The 19,228-nt window shown below is 51.5% G+C and overlaps 1 protein-coding gene across 3 annotated transcripts; it reads right to left on the reverse strand.

Moving 5' to 3' along the window:
• Nucleotides 1-3,622: 3,622 nt before the first annotated feature.
• Nucleotides 3,623-18,372, reverse strand: SPRY4 (sprouty RTK signaling antagonist 4). 3 transcript variants are annotated; one of them, XM_079770179.1, is made up of 2 exons: nucleotides 18,194-18,372; nucleotides 3,623-8,195 (listed from the first exon to the last, which is right to left on the reverse strand). In XM_079770179.1, the coding sequence occupies exon 2, from the start codon at nucleotides 8,146-8,148 to the stop codon at nucleotides 7,249-7,251; it is 900 nt and encodes a 299-aa protein (XP_079626305.1). In that variant the 5' UTR covers nucleotides 8,149-8,195; nucleotides 18,194-18,372; the 3' UTR covers nucleotides 3,623-7,248. The 3 variants fall into 3 exon arrangements, with proteins under 3 accessions (XP_079626305.1, XP_079626303.1, XP_079626304.1); XM_079770177.1 differs by having other exon boundaries at nucleotides 3,623-9,784; XM_079770178.1 differs by lacking the exon at nucleotides 18,194-18,372 and adding an exon at nucleotides 17,253-17,338 and having other exon boundaries at nucleotides 3,623-9,784.
• Between the last annotated feature and the right edge of the window lie 856 nt (nucleotides 18,373-19,228).

Consider the following 19,228-nt stretch of genomic DNA (forward strand, 5'->3'; position numbering starts at 1 on the left):
AATAGGACCTTAGCATGCAGTGCAAGCGTTATGTGGGCCTCCCAGTCTACCACTCATCAGCTGTGTGGCCTTAGGCAAGTGACTTAACCTCTCTGAGTCTGCTTCCTCGTCTGTGACATGAGGTTGATTATATCAACCTGCTTTGATGGTTTTCAAGATTGTAAATGATAATGCAGAGTATTTACAAGCCACAGCTTTGGTAATGATTTCATAAAGCACTTGACCTCTGTTACCCCGGGAAGGCTTCCTAGAAGGCTGCAGGTATTCCAACGATTGATTTCAATTAGAGCATCACTTGGAACTTTATCTGTTCTCTTGCTTTATGGGTGATGGATTTTTTGTTCAGGGTCTGAAGCCACTCCCTTCCCCTCACTATGCCCAATGGGAAGGCAGCCGGTCAATTACTGGAATCTCTTCAGGTTCAGGAAAGAAAGAGGCCAGACCTAAGGGAGAAGGTGGGAGAGAAGGGAACCGGGAGGGTTCCAAACCTTGCATCAGTTAAATGTTAATATAGGTGTCGGCATAGGAAGTGTCTTCTAATGACAGAAGGAAGCGAGGGAGTTTTTCAATCATCTCCTGCTTAACAGATACAGATGTATTCATAATTATCCCTTGCCTTGGGCCTGGAGGCCCAGGTGGGCTCCAGAAGGCCTGTGTTCCTGCCAGACAAGAGTCCTTAAAGAACATCATGTAGACAATTGGAATGCCATTTATCGTGCAAAACACAATAAAACCCTGAGCTCTCTTCCTGTCTCAGAGACCCATAAATTATGAAAATTATACCTGCCCTAGGCCATGGACATATTGTTTTATTAAAGTTCCGATGAATAAACTTAAGGCTCTTAAAAATGTCCTCTCGGCTTTCATCTGGCACACACCTCCAGCACGGAGCTGTCTGCCGGGGTTCATTTGATTAGTTCACAAATGTTCTTTGGAAAGTTGAGCTCATTTCAAGTTGCAGGTTCAGCAGGCTTGGAGGGGCCGGCTGGGGAGCTGCAGGAGTGCTTGGGGCCTCCTGGCCAGATGACAGAGTTGCTAGGGGGTTCCAGTTGCTTGCCATTAAGCTGGGATCCCCCTCCCCAACTATCCTTTCTTTGTGGGATAAGCGCCAGGCTTGTGGTGCCCTTATAGGGTCAGTGTGGTTGTGGATGTGGAGAGCTTTGAGTTCTGCTTCCCCCTTATTTTAAATTCAATCACCGGGGAGTCATTTTAGTCCATCCTATGTTTCTTCCCCAAATTGCAATGCTAAAACCTCCAGCTCCGTTTTTCCTGCCTAGCCCTCAACCATGTATTAGGCATGCGACAAACTTCTCTGAACCCGTTTCTGCACCTCCAAGAGGGTACAATGGTATCTGACATGTGTGTTCAGAACCTGGCAAAAAGAAGCTGTTTCACAAAGGCTAACCACTGTCATCACCCAAAAGCTATTTCACAACTGGAGCTGAGAGGAACGGGCCAGTCCAGGAGCGACAGGAAGGCAATATGTGGGATGCTCTCTGGATACTGATTTTTTTTCTATAAACAAGCACACATTCATTCAGCTCCCATTTCCCCAGAGCGTTTGGATGGGTGAGACTCTTAAGCACCCATCACCCTGCATAGGTTTCTGTTATTTTTAATCTCCAAACACCAGAAACAAAGTAAAACCAGAGGCACCTACTTATCAGGACACCCAAGACTGAATGAAAGCCTGGTATTCAGTGGTTTCCCACGCTATCCTAGTGTAGGAATCCCTTCATTAGCCAAAATGGCGTAAAGACATGAAGCAATTACCATTAATTTATATAGAAAAAATTTTGAGCATTCTCAGCCCCCAAAATAACCTACCAAATCATGCCAAATATGCTTACTTATGTCCAGTTTTACACCAAGTGTAACACTCTCAGGTGCTCTCTTAGACTTTTCTAATACCTTGGGACACATCTTACTAATGATGCACAAAACAAATCAAGATAAAGTACAGATGCTCAAAGCTATGCCAACTTGCCCTGGCCGGTCTACTCAGTGGTTAGAATGTTGGCCGTCGGACCAAAGGGTCTTGCAGGTTTGACTCCCAGTCAAGGGCATGTAGCTCAGTTGCGGGCTTGATCCCGCATCCTGTCCGGACTTGTGTGAGAGGTAACCAATAGATGTTCCTCTCTCTCCCTTACCTGCCCCCTTCCACTCTCTAAAAAAATCAATGGAAAAAATAGCCTCACTCCTTTTCTCTGGATACTGGCTTGGGTGAGGATTTTTTAAAAAGCTAAGGCAACTTAATGCTGAGATGCTGACTGTAGTTTCTGGGGGAGCTTGGTGGCCCCACTCTCGCTGCTCCATACCTCTCCCGCTGCTCAGGGGATAGGCCGCATCTATCCGATCACTACAAAACAAATGCTGAGCACTATTCTATTCATTTTTTGCCTTTTTTTTTTCATAAAAGCAAAAATCCTCTTCCGATTTCTTTCGGTTAGCCACAACAGGTATTGTTTACAGAGTGCTGTAAGGCAAACTTTCTAAAAGGGTTACCTGTGATTGGAGCTGAGCCAATTAAAAAGAAAAGCATCTTTAGGTGCCAGTTACTTACCTGGTCAGCAAAGCGAGGTATCAGCGCATTCACTAATGACCCTTCATCTGTCCTGTGGGAATGGGACAAGCCACATGGTCTGGCCCAGAGGGAGGCCGGCCCCCAATCTTTATTCTGAGACCACATTGAGGAAGAACATCCTTTGTGCCTTCTTGGGCAGTGGCCAGAGGATCCTTGGAATGGGCTCGGATGTCTCGAAGAGGAACCCAAGGCTTTCACAAAGAATTGGAAGACACCATAACTGGTGACCTCAGAGAAACCAAGAACTGGACCCAGGGCTCCTGACCTCCTCTCTCCCTCCACTCCCCATTGTTAGTTGTCTGACCCCACTTATTGGTAAAAAAAAAAAAAAGTCTTTACTGCTCAGTTCCTTTTCATTCAGAAAACAAGAGGCGTGTGTTCACATGTTCAAAATAAAAGTCCAACTTTCATTGTGATTGGCATATGAATTAAAATGAAAAAAATTCCCCCAGCCACATAATCTCAGGAGGGGCAGGGCCTCTACTAAGTTTGAGTATATCTGGGGGTGGAGGGTATTGGGGAAGCTGATGGAGGGTGCATTAGGAGGGCGCAAAGGCAAGATGGAGTCAGAGGTCAAAGTGACTTGTTTTGTACAATATCAAGAAAACTGCCAAGGGCTTTTCTGTTTGTCTTCTTAAAGCATGTGTGTGCATGAAAATCTATTTGGGGGGCACCAGGGCATACAAGCCGCAGAATTTTTTGTAAACTGGGCAGGGCAGGCCATCCTTCCCCACCTCCACCACTTCCTACTTTGAATTTTGCTGTCCATCTGTTACAAATACTCGCCCGTGGGGGAGGGCTCCCCAGAGGAGGAATTAGCAGCACCTGGCAGGGTTCAGCTTCCTCAGCAAAAGAAGTTTCCACCAGGGGTGTGAGGGATTGCCCCAGCCAGGACCCCTTTACTCTGCCAGAGCTTGGGGGGACAGTCCCATTTGGTGAGTGCTCTTTGACAAACACGGGGGGGGGGGGGGGCGCTTGCTGGGTGAGATGCAGGGGTATGAACATTCAAACACACGAGAAACAACAGTCCTGTGTATATTTAACAATATATATTTATATATATTTTCTAAATCAGTACATTCAGTTTTAACTTGTTTTTTCTTCACAAACAGAAGAACTCTTACAATAGTAGACTTTCTAAAATAAATACTATTAAAATAGAGCTTCAAAATAAATATTCTATACAAAGGGAACCTTCTGTGGTAACTTTGTCGTGGGGTGAGAAGGGGCTACAGTGAGGGGGGGGGGGATAAGTCAGAAGTGCGGTGGGATGGGAACCTCGGACAGCTTTCCTGTTTGTAACAGGAAACCAAACTGCGGCAGTGAGAAGCGAAAGCGAGATCAGACACCACACGGAGTTACCCACAGCAAGAATGGCAGCGCAGGAATTGTCATCAACTGTCACAGTAAGCAGGGCATGAAAATGCTTACCGAAGGCATGAACTGGAAGGCTGGGGACGCGGGCAGGATGCCCTAGGGAACTGAATTGTACAGTGAGAAGGGGTGCTGCCCACACCCCACTGGGTGTCTCCTGGGGCAGCATGGGAGAACATGAAGCTTCAAGGTGACAAGATTCTGCGTGCTGGTCCCAACCAACACTTTCCATGCTGTGCAACCTTGGACAAGCCATTGTCTGTCTAGGTCTCACTCGATGCACAGTGGGGGCCCATGCAGACTGCAGAACGCTGAAAGGACCAGGTGAGCCACGTGGTCATCTCTGTCAAGAGGAACTGGTCTCCGCCTCCTCCCAGCTGTCCAAGCCTTGGCTGTGCAGTCATGGACCCGAGAGGGCTTTGCTGTCCCAGACCGTTCCCAGGGCGCTTGCTGGAGCGTTGGGCTTCCACAAACCGCCCTTGGGGTGGGGGGAGCACCAAGGCCCCCTAGGACAAGTGTCCTGGACCCAGGCTTGTGCCCCCCCCCACTCCAGGCAGAACCACCACCCACTCCAGGTTGAAGAGACGTGGAAATCAGCTGGCATTTCTCAAAGAGGGTCAAGACGAGGACTAATCCAGCCAAGCAAGCCATTGGTGACAGGAAACACGACCAGCCAGAGCGGCCCCAGAAATGTGTCCTGTTACTGAGAGCTGGGTCCTTGGTGGCCCCGGACTGGTCCACAGCAAGCCTGTTTTCTTGTGTGTGTTTGTTTTTCCAAGAAGCCGAGAAAAAACATGCTGAGGGACTGCAGTGCAACAGAGCGGGGAGGGGGACCGGGCTGTCCACTCCTTCCCTCCACCTGCGAGCACACAGGACACCGAGAGCGCTGCAGACATCCACCTAGCAGGTTCAATGCAAACTAAAAAGAACAAGCCAAAACGGGGGGGAGAAAAGGAAAAAGAAAACCAAAATCCAGAAAAATCCGTGTTTACAACTATGTACACAAAAAGTCAGGGTTCAGGAGGCCGTTTGCCAGAAACAGGGTCTATGTAGACAGAGGGTGGGTGGGGTAGGTGTGTGTGTGTGTATACACAGCTTATATAGATCAATTCTCCACAGAATGGGTGTGTAGAACACCATCACCAAAGTGCAACTTGCCACCGGGTCAAGTTTCCCATGGAGACTTCTGAGGGAAGGGCTCTGGGAAAGTTCCGAGGCCTCCCCAAGAGTGGAGGTGCGCCCTCTCATTTTAGGGGTAACCTATTCTGAGGGAAACATCTCCAGTCCCTTCAGTACACGTCTGATACATTCAATTCGCGTAAGTGGTTGGCTGAATGTGTTTCTTCCTACCATTCCCTCCATACATTGTGCAAGAACATCCATACATCCATCACGACTGTGGCAAGTGTAGCTACGTGAATCAGCCATAGAAAACTCAGATGCAGTTTTTCCTATTTGCCTTTTACAAGCTAGCAAATATTATATAAATAAAGCCTTTTAAAAATAATAAGACCCTCCCCTCCTTTCCTCCCATCAATAAATACCTATGGTTACAATTAACTTATTCTAAATCATAAGATGTTACTACTAGTCTTCAAGGGCGGGGGGGTGGGGGGAGTTCTTGAGAAGCGCTGGGCGCACCCAATCACAGCTACCTGCCTCCTCGCATCCTTCCTGGAGGCAGGATGTGCTCCTCCAGGACAAACTGGAAATGCTGCAAGTGCTCTACACCTACTGCACGTCCAGGTTCCCCTGGGGTGGCTTTTCTGACCCAGGCCACTTCCTCTTATGGGGGAGGGGGGGGGACACACAAAATACCACATGAAGCAAGAACCCTGCACAACACTAGGGAGAAGGACCAGACACGACAGCGTCTGCATGCAACAAGTACCTACCCACTGGACGTGCTGCACTCTCCGAGTTCTTTAGCACCTTGAGAGAAAGAGTTGCTACGTCTTTGGGGGCTGCCGGGAGGGGGTGGCGTGGCCATGCACAGAAGCAGGGCTCAACCCCAAGAAGCCCCTGGAGAAACTTTCCCCCACCTGCATTCTTCGGACTCCCCCACCAGGGCTTCCTAACACTAAAATAGACTCTTTTTTCCCCATCATCTGTCTATTTACACTGAAGATACCGACACATCACTGTACACAAAAGGCTATGACAGCAAGCAGCAGAATCAGAAGAGAAGAAACCGGCACCCATCTCGGCTCCACTGTCCCTCTGCCCACGCGAGGTGCTGCCTCCTCTTCTTTGCTGTGAAAATCCTCTTCTTGGTGGGGCGGGGGGTTGTGTTCCTTAAGGTGGCTCGCCCCCCCAGATTTTGAAATCAGCCCTTCCTGGGGGTGGCCCAAAAGGAAGCAAGTGTTTATTATTTCCTAAAACACCGTTAGCATCTGGTTTAATTATTCTATAAAAACACCAGGACTGGGTCCAGAGACCACAGCCTCAGACTCATTGGCAAAATGATATTTGGTCTTGCATTTGCCGCCCTGGGCTTCTCGACCCATCAAGTTTCTGGGAAGGGTCTGGGTGGAGAGAACTCGGGACCCAGAAGCAGGCGGGCGAGTCTGTGACTCGGTAAGAACCGGAGGACGGTGTTGAGAGCGCAACAACCCCACGAGTGATGGAGCTGGAAGGGAGAGGTGCTCTGTGTAGTGGCTCCTGAATCCATCCGTGGCTCCGGAGACAGAGGAGCGAGGCCTGGACCCGCTGGCCGTCCTCTCTTCTCGAGGGCTCCCAAGTATATACAACGGGGACTGCCAGCCAGGGTCTACACCTTCCCCAGGATGTCAGGCAAGCCGTGGGGTCGGGAAGGAGAAAAGATACAGCCATCAAGACTCCATGGTTGTCTTCAAAGGTCCCCTGGCCACTGTTACCGGTTCCTCCCAGGCAGCTAAAAAGAATGGGAAAGAGCGGGGAGGGAGGAAGGGGAGGAGGGAGAACTGGGAAGGCAGTCAAGCAGCTGCAACTTCCGGATATGTGGCCACATCTGTCTTCTGGAAAAGGAAAATCCTCCCTCCCCACCCCACCCCAAAGCACACCATGCCCCTGCCACTGTCTGTTTCACACACAGTTCCAGGACCCGCAAAAACACCCAAAGTGCCGCTTCTTCCTCTTGGGGAAGCCAGGGGGTGGTGGTGGGGGGGAGGGGTCTCTGTTTCTTCCGAAGCTGGGGTGGCCGCCTGGCAAGGTCACCTCTGATGCCAGAGCCTCTGGCCTCGCTGCAGTCTTCTCAGGTGTCAGGAGGGAACCAAGTTCCCAGGGGAGCGCAGGGGGCTTCGACCCAGACGTCAGAAAGGCTTGTCGGGTCTGCTGGCCTGGGCGTCGCCAGCGGCCGCCTTGCAGATGACGCTGTTCGTGTGCTTGCAGCGGCAGCCGGGGCGGCGCAGGCGGTCGTAGCCGCGCTGGGCCAGCTTCACGCAGCCGGTGGCTGGCAGGTAGCAGAGCAGGCAGGGCAGCACCAGGGAGAGGGCGCCCATGAAGGACCAGCGGGCGCAGCAGTTTGAGCGGGAGCAGGAGCAGGGGTGGTCGGCGCAGGAGCCCTCATCGTCCTCGTTGGTGCAGTGGTAGAAGACGCCCTGCACCAGGCACATGCAGGTGCCGTAGTTGACCAGGGTCTGGGCGGAGCACAGGCACTCCTGGTTGCAGACCCAGCACGAGGGCAACGTCCGGGGTGCCGCGCACTCCTTGCACTTGCACTTCCCGCAGGCCTCGCACAGCAGGAAGTGCTTGTCCAGCTCGGGAGGCGCGGCCGGGCCCTTGAGGTCCAGCGGCTTGCAGTGGATCGCCTTGGGCTGGATGCGCACAGCCCTCGGGGAGGCCTGGTCAGCCACGGGGGGTGGCGCCATGTGGTCCAAGAGCCGCTGGTCGGAGGACGTGCTGCTGCTGCTGCTCACGGAGCTGGGGCGGCCACTGAAGGAGATCCAGTGGTGGGTGACGTCCTGGTCACAGCGGGCAGGCGTGGAGGCCAGCTCCGGGGCCCCGCCCCGGGTCCGCTTGGGGCCGGTGGGGGGCGCCAGGCCAGGGTTGTCTATGTAGTCGTTCTCCACGTGGCTGGTCTTCATCTGGTCGATGGGGAGGATGGTGAGTGGGTGCTGGAGCCGGCTGTGGGGCATGCGGCTGTCGAGAAGGGGCTGGACCATGACTGAGCTGGGAGTCAAGGGGGCGGTCTGTGGGATCGGGGGCTCCATGGGGCTGGAGGTCCTGGGCAGCACTGAGAAACAGGCTTCTAGGGGCCCTGGGGGTGGGGGAGGAAGAGAGAATGAATTCCAGGCGTCAGTGTTTGGCCTGTTAATACCCTCATCCCCATCAGGTACTTGGGAGCCGAAATGAAATGGCAACTGGTTTCCTTTTGGTGGGATCTCCAGAATTAAGGCTTGGATGATTAATAATGACAACAACAATAATGGTTAAGTGGTAGGAATTACACTTGTTTAGCTCTTAACACGTACCGTAAATATCAAGTCACTGACTATTATCCCTTTTCTAGTCACAGGACACTAGTGTTCACACTAATTGGTCCTTAAGTCACACAAAGGGATCAGTAGCAGAACCAGGACTCAAAACCTGAGTTCATTCCTGCAGTCCCTGCGAACCATGCTCCTCATTTGAGACAGATCGCTCGATGGTGATAAACACAGGCTATGGAATCAGATCCCAGTTCGAATCCTCCCTTCTGTGCCTAACAGTGTTGCCATGAATGAGGTTCTTGGACCTCTATGCCTCAGTTTTGCCAACTGTAAAATGGGTTCCCGTGAGGAGAAAATGGATATCCAGTACCTAACATCTTGCCTGGCATACACAGCAAGTGCTCCGTAACTTATCACCATCCCAGAGAGCAACAGTGTGGATTTCCTGAGCACTAAATACACACAACGAGCCAAGCATTGTGCTGAGGATGTGGTGACCGCGAGACAGCCCCCGTGTGCTCCCATCAAGTTTATCAGCTGGATAAACATAAGCCTTTCTTTCAGAGTCACAAGAGAAGGAAGGGCTGTATCTGATGCCTGCACGTCCAGGATATTAACTTATTACCAGCACTTCTAAGAGCAGCAACCTCCAGTGGCTAATAACCCAGGGGTAGGTGAGCTTCTGACAACTTGGATGGGAAATCCTCTCCAGGGGCACTCACATCGCCCATTTCCAAGTGCTGAGCTGAACATTCAGCCTAAATGCTATTTACTAGAACAGCTAAGCCAACCCTGGATCAGTTTCTAATTTCACCGAGAGAGTGCAATTTTAAGTTGGAATCCTGCCAGAGATTCAACTGCAGTGCCTGACACAGAACCCCAGGAAGTCACTTAAATCAAAGAGCGGAAACGGCTTGGTTCAAATTTAGAAAGTGCACATTGTTTTCTATTAGAAGTGCCATTTCCTCGCCTGCTGACCTTTACATTCGGAATTCGGCTGGAGATCAATTTAAAGAAATAGCAGCAGAAGGCCAAGACCTCTGCCCAAGGGGACATGATTTGGAATCCAAGAGAAAAGATTAGACTCTGGGAAGATTCCATTGGGGGTGGGAGACAAAAACAGGGTATGCAGATAGAAGGGAGATATAATCATCTTTAAAAAAGCGGGGGGCGGCACTGGAGTAATGTGTTCCGGGTGGGGTTTCGGGAAATGCTTTTTCATGATGCTAATGATGTTCTAATTAGGAGAGCAGATCCTGCGCCTCAGCTGTTAGGTTCATCTTCTCTCAGAGGTGATGCCTAAGAGGGGATGTGGGTGAATACGGCTCCAGACTTGGGACACAGTCGGTCCATCGCAATATTCCAATTACAGGAGAATGACACCTTGCCCGGATGACTCATCCATACTTCTCAATGTCTATAGTAAGGAATGAAGAGGAAATAAGAAAGGCATTCAGGGCAACTCAGCATTGTATTTCCCCTTCTTGGAAACAATGGTTTGATCAGCAATGGTTAAATGGTTGGGGAAGGGCTTCCTTAGATGCTTTCCAGCCCGTCTGAAATAAAGAGCTAGCTCCACATGCAAAGTTCACGAAGGGGATGGGATGAAAGGGAGCTGACCCACAGGCTTCTCATCTGTACATCATCTATACTGCCAAATGCAAGGGGGAAAAAGCCTTTTCTACAAGGTTCAGTGCTCAACTGATCTTTCCCATTCGCAAGGGGCATGAACTATTGGCTTAGCTCCCACTGTCTACCTACGTAAAAGATGCTGGTATTTCTGTGCATGATTTCTCCCATCTTGGAAAGTCTGCCTCCTGCCTTCCTGTTCTCTCCAGGTGAAAGAGAGCATCATCTTCAAACGGAAGACTTCCTCATGGCAGTTAGCCCTAAGTGTCTGGCAGGTCTGCCACCAACTAGTCATTTGCCAAGGCGGCCTCCTGTGGTCAGGGCTGGATGTGGGGGATGGCAAATAAGCATCTATGGAGAGTTTTCCAAGGATCAGGTTGGCCGTGGGGGAGGAACTTCAGGGAATTCTACCTCAGCCCACGTACCCTTTGCAGGGGTCCCAAAGCCTTGCATCTAGAACAAATGGGTTTGGGATCAACAGAAGAGGGTTAGGAGCCCCACGTCCTTTGCTTGGAGGAAAAGGTGATGAGGTGTAAGAATGGAAAATGCTGACAGGGGCACAGGATAAGACTCTCTGGAGCCAGCCAAGAGGTGCCTCAGCTAGAACCCCCACTCCGGACACAAAGACAACTCGATTCCCTTATTCCAGAAGCTCAGGTCATGAATACTCAGGGTCCTGCCAACAAACTGTCAGTGGTGGCTTGAAGGCTGTATTGCCCCATGTCGTTGGGCTTTTGTCTCTTAGGACCGGATTGGGACTTGCCATGCTGTGGGAAGGAGGGGTACGTCCTCCCCCAAGCAGATAATCCACCCTCCTTTCCCCAATTCTAGTCCTGGGGTTCTTTAAAAACAACCATTTCCTGCCCTAGCTGGTTTGGCTTAGTGGATAGAGCATTGGCCTGCGGACTGAGGGTCCCGGGTTCGATTCCGGTCAAGGGCACGTGCCCAGGTTGCGGGCTCGATCCCATGCAGGAGGCAGCCAATCAATAATTCTCTCTCATCATTGATGTTTCTCTCTCTCTCTCCCTTCCTCTCTGAAATCAATAAAAATATATATTTAAAAAAACACACAAAAAAAAACATTTTCTGTGGATGAAGCAAAAGGCACGAGCAATGCTCAGAGATTTTAACAGGCTCTGTCTGCAATCAGAAGACAGATTTACTGAAAAAGTCCCATGGAAAAGTCCCACCAGGAAGCCAGGATGGGAGCAGGGCCTGCAGGGAATGGGGATATTGGCATTTAGAAGGCTCCCATCACCTTCCAGAGGCAGCTGTCAGCATCTGGGCCTGCATTTAGGGCCAGACATGGGGGTGGAGCTTGGTCCACAATGACTCAGCTCTCTTGGGACAGGCTGCATGCAAGATGGCTCCAGCAGGCATATTCTAAAATGCATCTTCCCTGAAATCCAAAACACTAGTTCAAAAAGACATATGCACCCCTATAGTCATTGCAGCATTATTTACAATAGCCAAGATATGGAAGCAACCGCAGTGTTCATTGACAGACAAATGGATAAAGATATGGTACGTGTGTACAGTGGAATATTACTCAGCCATAAAAAAGAATGAAATCTTACATTTGTGACAACATGGATGGACCTAGAAGGTATAAGTGAAATAAGTCAGACTAAAACAGATACCATATGGTTTCATTTACATGTGGAATCTAAAAAAAAAAAACCCAAAATAAATGAAAAAAGCAAAACAAACTCAGTATTCAGAGAACAAATTGACAGTTGCCAGATGGGAGGGAGGTTGTCTGAAAAAAGTGAAAGAGATTTAAAAGTATAAACTGTCAGTTATAAAAACAGTCCCAGGAATGTGAAGTACGGCATAGGGAAGATAGTCAATAATATTGTAATGACTATATATTACCAGACTTACCAGGGTGATCACTTTGTAAGGTACACAAATGTTTAATCACTATGTTGTACACCTGAAACTAACTGTAATTGAAAAATCAAACAAAATTTTTAAAAACAAAGTATTTTTTCTAACTAAAAAAATAAAACGCAACTTTCCTATCATAACCCAGATATAGATTCCTTCTGGCCACTAGCTAGCTCAGCCAAAACTAGCTGCTGGCTAAGAAGCTGGGGCTCAAACCTTCTCAGGCTTCATAGCCTCACCTCCCCATTAGCAGGGACCCTCCACAGGGGGGCTGCATTCATTTGGCTGACAAAGAAAAACAACTTCCGGAACTGCCAGTTTGATAAACCCCTCAGCACAGCTAAATGAAGTCTCAAAAACAACAACAACAACAACACACACACACACACACACACACACACACACACACAAACCAAACCAATCATCAATTGGTTTAGAAGATCAATCTCTACTCCCAGGACACACCCACCCTCCAGAGTCTAAGCAAGGCTGATGCTGATGAACTTAAGTGCAGTTTAATATGTACTCTGCTTCCCCTGCAAGGAAGGAAGAGATTTATAATATAAATAGGAGAGGAGGCTTTGCCTCATTTAGGCTGTTGGGAAGTCTGATGGCCAATTTGGAAGACTGTGGACGGAGAAACAAAGCCAGCACTCCACTTAGACCGAGAAGCACCCCTATCGAGTTTTAGGTGGTGGGCTTACGGATTAGCACGAGGAAAGAAAACTTTCACTCCACTCCAACCTTCTCATAATAATAATAATTAAGGAAGCAGCTAATATTTATGAAACATTTCTTGGTGTTAGGCTCTGTGTTAAGCCCTCGATGATTTTCCCACTTAATCCTCACCATCACCTTGGAGGATAACTCCCATTTTGCTGAGGAAGAAGTAGAAGAAAAAAGGGTCACAGAGCTGGCAAGTGATCAGGGAAGGGCTCAACCCCCAAGAGCAGAAGCTCCAGACATTGCAACCTCAGCCCTGACTTACAGTAACTTCTGGTTATTCATGGAAAAGCATGAAAGTGCCAGTCATTTTCACAGCCATGAACTAGACCAGTCTCCCCAGGGTGCCACCAGCCCTCGGGGAATGACATCAGGCCATCAGCGGGCTTTTAACCAAACCAGCAGGGAAATGAAGCCAGTGCAGGGCTGACATGACACTGGCCCCCAGGTAGAGGGGGGAATTTTCAGTGTGGCAAGTGGAGGCTGGGGGTTTGAAATCTGCCATTAAAAGAAGGCTCAATGATTACCTTCACTTCCAATTCTGTTTTCTTTGCTGTCTCTTCTGTCACCTCACTCACTGTCTCTCCCCCCTGTTTACTAAGTGCTTTTATTTTTAGTTTTCTTAAAAAGTTGAATGGTCTCACTTGTAGGACCCTCAACCACCAAGGAGTCCCTAAGAGGAAACCCAGGAATGGGAGGGAATCCCCTCTCCTCCTACCTGTAAAGCTGAACTTAAAGGGCCCCTAGGGTTTGTTCATGGAGGGTGCATCCTGGCCCAAGGCTGTGGAGAAGGGAAGGAGCAGCCAGGGTGAGAGGAAGCCAGAAAAACAGAGTCCTAGCAGACTGAACCGGCAGGAGACTGGAGAGCCCAGAGCACACAGCCCTGTACTTGCAGCTTGGCCAGTCTGTGAGCCTGACGCTGCGCTTGTACCTGTGGGGAGGGGCAGAGCATGTTAAACGTCATGCTGGCACTACCCACCCACCCCTTCCCCTTGACTTATCCTGGGGAGAGAGGAGTTGGGAAATATTAGGAAAAGGCTTTGAAAACTACAGGTCACTTAGAGACAAACTGGAAGAGGCTCTGAATGAATGGGCAGTCTCAGCAGGCTCTTTCAGCGAAGGTTGTTTAACCCTTTCACAGCTCAGGAAAAAGGGTCTCTTAGTCTGCCAGAGAGCCCGCCCACCACTATCGCTGGGTTCTTTGTGACCACATCCCAGTTTAGTTAATTAAGTTCCAACCAAATAATGACTTATTGCTTCAGAAAGACTTTAAAGAGGAGGGGGAGGAAACCCAGGGACTTGGCTGCCCTATGCCCTACTGAGGAAGACAATCTCTGCAGCTTTGTTGAGAATGGCCCGGTTGAGAGAAAAAAAGCATTATAGGCAGCTGGCTCTGTCTGAGAACCCTTGCTCTCCGCCCTACCTCCCACTCCAGCGCCAGCACGAGGGAGCTCACCTCTGGCCACAGCCTGTTAGAGATCACAAAAGAAAACAGCTGCTTTTCATCACTCTGTCCCATCACCAGTTATCAGTTCCCAACCCTCTTCTCTTCCTCTTCCACAACCCATCAGCTGAGCTGTGAAGGCCCTGCGCCAGGAGGAGTGGGGGAGAGAGGTCTTGTACATTGGCTCTGGGCTATTCTCGTTGGCCTCAAATTTCAGCTTCAATCTATTACCCCCATAATTGTTGTCTGCTCAGATCCCCTTAAAGAGGGATTAGAAGTCAAGAGTCAGAGAAGAACGGGGCTAGAAGAAGTCTGTTAACACTGGAACAATTGGCCCACATCAAAGTGTGTGTGTGGTGGGGGTGGGGGAGGGGTGCAGAAACCTAGACCCCCAGAGGAGGGCCCCCCTCTCGCTGACACCAAGATCATTTTATCTTACCTCCTCCAGGAACAGATGAACTTATCATAATTGACTTTAGCTTACTCCTGGGATGGGGCAGGAAATGACCCAGCCAGAAAAAGACTACCTGACAAGGGAAACCACTCTTCTGCAAATGGCCACCTGCCCCTGAAGGGCCTCTTCCCGCCTCCACCAGATCCAGCACATCTGTGCTCCCTCCCCAGTGCCCTTGCTTCCTCCACGACTGTCCTTGGAAAGAACAATCGTGATCACAGCTGAACAGTGGAGCTTCTTAAGCCCAGCCACATGTCCCGGATACATCCACAGCCTTGTCAGCTGTCCGGATCTGCAGGGTGGCCCCAGACCAGAGCGCCAAGAATATGCCGCCTCTTACATCATGCGACACCCCACACCTCCTGTGTAGGAAGGGGCCCCTTCCACTAGGGGCCCAGTAGGAACAAATAGCACAGTCCCGGCCCTGCACACTTGCTGGCTGCTCGGCGGCTGCCCCTGGCCCCGCGGGAGGAGTTCTTCCTCCCCATTCTGCAGATGGGAGACTAAGGCGCAAGCTAAGCAGCTTTCCTGGCCACCATCTGCTCTGACCCAGCCCCCAGCTTGGTCTGGAAGGAGTAAAAACAGTTTTCAGTATGTTGCTCTATCACCTTCTTTCTCTGGCTCTTTTGAAAAAGCAAAAATCTGTCCCAATGAGTCATTGCTTTCCCTTCTGTCAAGGAGATCCGGGTTGGCCAAGGGATGGAGCCTTCTCCACTCCAGCCATTCTCCTTCCTTTATCTATATCCTAGATACAAATTTTCAGCTAGATCCAGGTTTGTGCAAGAATCCTTCCCCCAAGTTTTCCTCACAAGGGAACTTCCACGTCAGTAGGGACCCATGGCCGGCACTGTGGATTCAGAACCAACTGAACGCCGTGAGTGCCCTAACCGTCTGAGAACGTGGAGTTTCTTCTCTGAAGAGAGGGAGGGGGCTCCTTTCTAAGCCTCCTTGGTACCAACACCCAGGACCTACACAAATGGATGGTTTGTGGGGGCCCAGAACTGGGGGCTGGAAGATGTCACACCAAAGGACTTTCAGCGTCAGGAACTGGAAGAGAAATCCCCATATAAGATGCCCAAGTATTAAGCCTTAGAGTAGCACCCCTCAAGGGCCACTTCCGGGGGGGGGGGGGTGCTAATGGGGTTTTTTTCTGCCCTTAATTTTTAAGTCACTGACTACCAAATTTTGCACTGAAAGGCTGCCTTTATTTGTTATTCAAATCAGTGAAACTCTGCACTGTGGGGTTTACCAGAATGGGGTGTGTGTGTGTGTGTGTGTGTGTGTGTGTGTGTGTGTATGTGTTGGTGGTGGTTGAGTAAAGAGTATGGCCTGGGCAGAGGGTGCAATTCCAAAGAGCCTCATCTGTGTACCTATTCTGGAAGAATGGAAAACAAAAATGATATGAGAGCTCCAAATGGTCACCATCCCCACTCTCTGCCCTACTTTAGCCAGGAATCATCCCATTCCGTGTGTCCTGCCTCCTCCCAAGCCCAACCAAAGCTTGGAGACCTTACCATTTCACAGGCTAATGTGGAAAAGGTCGTGGGAATGAGGAGCGCATTTACACTCCACAAAAAGGGGACGACTCCTGAGTTCAGAATCTAAAAAGGAGGATAACCAAGAGATACCTTTAAAGTGTTCCTCTCCCCAGCTGACCAACATGTGTCCATCACGATTTCAGAAATCCGCCTCCAAAGAGCCCCCTCCCCAGTACTGGCCACGCAGCTCCGTGGGTCAGTGGGCGCACTGCTCACATTAGGATTCGCCTGGAGCCTGCTGGCAAGTGAGGACCCTCCCAAGGGCTGGGAAAGAGGAAATTCAATTTCACACAGGACATGTCTACAACTTCTTTCCCACCGTTCTGCAGAGAGAGGAGAGAGAGAGGCGGCCAACTGCAGCCCTCCCTTTCCTAGTCTGCCCCACACCCACACACGAAAGGGGGAAAAAAAGCTGAAAATTTCAGATGTTTATGCTCCATTCGTGTGAAGATCCAAAGAACTCTAAACATTGTGAAATCACCAGTGCAATATTGGGTAGGGCCTCAGGCCAGACCGAGCTTATTAAGAGATTGATAAACCCATACTTCCTACAGGCTCTGGGCCTCCAGCTTCCAGCGTTGTAATTCCGAGAGGCTCATCAGAAAGACTGGAGAGCCTTGGTCAGCTAGCCAGACAGACATGCACTGGCTCGCGCCCCTCCCCAAACTGGAGAGAATCAACGCCACCGATTTGGAAGCAGGAAAGAGGGGTTTCTCTACTGGGTCTGGCCACTCCACTGAACCCACGCCTTTCCTTTCAGCACTAACCATGCTGGAGTGGGGGTGGGAGGGGGCTCCCACAGCCTCTATAGGCCATAAGGCTGCCTCCTGCCCTCACCCAGGCCTGGCAATATGGATGCCCATCTCAGCTCTCCCCTCTCCCCAACCATCCAGCCCCTCCAGCCCAGTTACCTTCTCCTCCCATTGGTTGCAACCATTACTTCCAAGCCATGCAACCATTTTCTGCCTCTCTTGCCTCCTCTACCCACAACCCCCAGCCCCCAATCAAAGAGAATTGAGAAACCGTCTTCTTGCACAAGAACAGCTACTGTCTAACTGCTTTTTGATCGTCTGCATAGAGGGGGAACTGGGCACAACCCTGGCCCCAGTGATGGAGCCAACCTCCAGCTGCCCTGGCTGGCCAAATCCGCCCTCGCCCCCCTTCACTGACCCGTGGCCTTGGCGGTTCAGATTTTTTCAGCACGTACCGTCTCTATCCTTCTCTCCTCAGTGATGTCAAGCTGGTACCACCAAGAAGGAAGGGGCAAAGCGGGAGCCTTATCTCTCCTACGCACGCAACCTCTTCCTCCAGCTCCCACACGCCCGGCGTTATGTAAACGCACCTACAGCCCCAGAGCGGCCTGGGGGCCCCGGGGCCTGGCACAGTTCGGTGCCCGGGGATAGGGAGGCACGAGGAGGCCGAGGAGCCTCAGGCCCTGCAGAGGCCGGGAAAAGGACAGGCAACTAACTGCAAGGCAGTTGCACAGCATAAAATGCGGCAGCAGAGCAAAGGTCAGACGGCGAGGCACCGCCTCGCCAAAGAGAGGGAGCAGAAATGCCCAGTCCCGGGCCAGCCCAGCGCTGACCATCGAGGGGAGAGGCAGAAGGGGAGAAAAGCCAGTCCGTCACGACTCCGAAGGGGAAAGAAAAACCTACGTCGAGCATAGGCCGCTGTGGCGGGCTGTGGAGATCTACGGCAGAGCTGGCACCATGGGCACCGAGCCCGGGGTGGGCGAGCCGCCCAGGGCGAGGGCGCCCGCCGGACTCAAAAGGTGGCTCCTTACGTAGCCCAGAGTCTCCCGTTCCAGCGCCCGAGGCGGGTGGTGGCAGGAGGAAAGAGGCCAGGCCAGAGGCAAACTCCCGGGGCACGCACGGGGCTTCCGAGTCAGAGTAGGGGGAAGCCGGGCTTGGTAAGGTCCTGGGTTGGAAACGCCGGTGCCAGGCTGTGAATACCCTCCGCGCCGTGCCGGCCCAGCCCAGGGCGTCCGGGAGCTGCGGCGCACCGCAGCGACTCAAGGAGGCGCAGGGAGAGGGAAGGAACACTGAGGCGCGCCTAGAAATAGCGCACCATTTGCCCCAGCCCAAAGGGGAGTCGCGTCGCGGCTCAGAGTGGATCAGTTTCGGATTCCGAAACCGGCCAGGGACTTACTTTGAGGAGCCGCAGAATCACAAGCATTGCTTCACGTCTGTGCAAATCCCCTAACCCGAGCGGGTCAGAAACCACTGTCCTCGCAGACGCCGGCTGAAGGAACCGGCACGGCTTCCTGCGCTCGGCAGCGCCAGCTCCGCGCTGTCAGCTTCTCTCGCAGCCTCCGCGGCGATGTTGCAACCACTGCCTGGGAAAATGGCTTTTTTATGAATGGGAGGGAAAGGAGCTCCAGTGCGCACGCGCGCCGTTCGCGATTCTATGAATGGGTGGGCACAAGAGACCCCCGCGCGCGCATGCGCCGAGCTCCTTTTTTCTTTTCTTTTTTTTTTTATGAATGGGGGGCCGGAAAAGAACTTAACCCGTGATTGTTGGGGCTGGCTCTCGCTCCTCTAGGGGCCGTCGTTCTTTTACAAAGACGGGTAGAGGTTGTTGTTGCCCCCCGCCTTTTTAAAAAATGAATGGAGGGCGGCGGTGACTGCTGCAGCTGGCTCAGCTGCGCGGGCTGTGCCCCCTCCCAAGCCTGCGAGAGGAGGTAAAGGCCACTTTCACGCCACTGCGGGCCTGGGCTGGAACCGTCAGTTTCGCTGGCGGGGGTGGGGGTTAGGGGACGGGGGGGAGGGCGGGGGCGGCCTCTGGATCCTAGGCGGAGAGCTGGGCGGGGGAGGACACACCTAAATTTAGGGATCTCTACCCGCCCCAGGCAGTCGTGGGGGCGGGGAACGGGAAGACCCCTGCTGGGGGCCCTTCTCTTTCTCTAGACCAGCGGCGTCGGAGGAGGGGTCTAGAAGCTGCTTTTTCCAATAATTAAGAAAACGTCAAACGTCCATATCAAAGAGGGGTGGGGTGGGGATTAATGAATGAATCTCGTTCCTTTCCTGGAGCTGAGTCTCCCTTGAGTGAGTGCAGACCACCCCTCCCCCATTTCTTGGGTGTGGACAGCGACAGGGCCGAGGCCTCTTCCGGCTCCAGTACCCCCCCAAGGGCGATGCTGGCTACTGGGCGGAGGAGACCGGGCTCTCTCCTCAGAGCTACCCA

The sequence above is a fragment of the Cnephaeus nilssonii genome (genome assembly GCF_951640355.1).
Source record: "Cnephaeus nilssonii genome assembly, chromosome: 5".
Classification (NCBI taxonomy): domain Eukaryota; kingdom Metazoa; phylum Chordata; class Mammalia; order Chiroptera; family Vespertilionidae; genus Cnephaeus; species Cnephaeus nilssonii.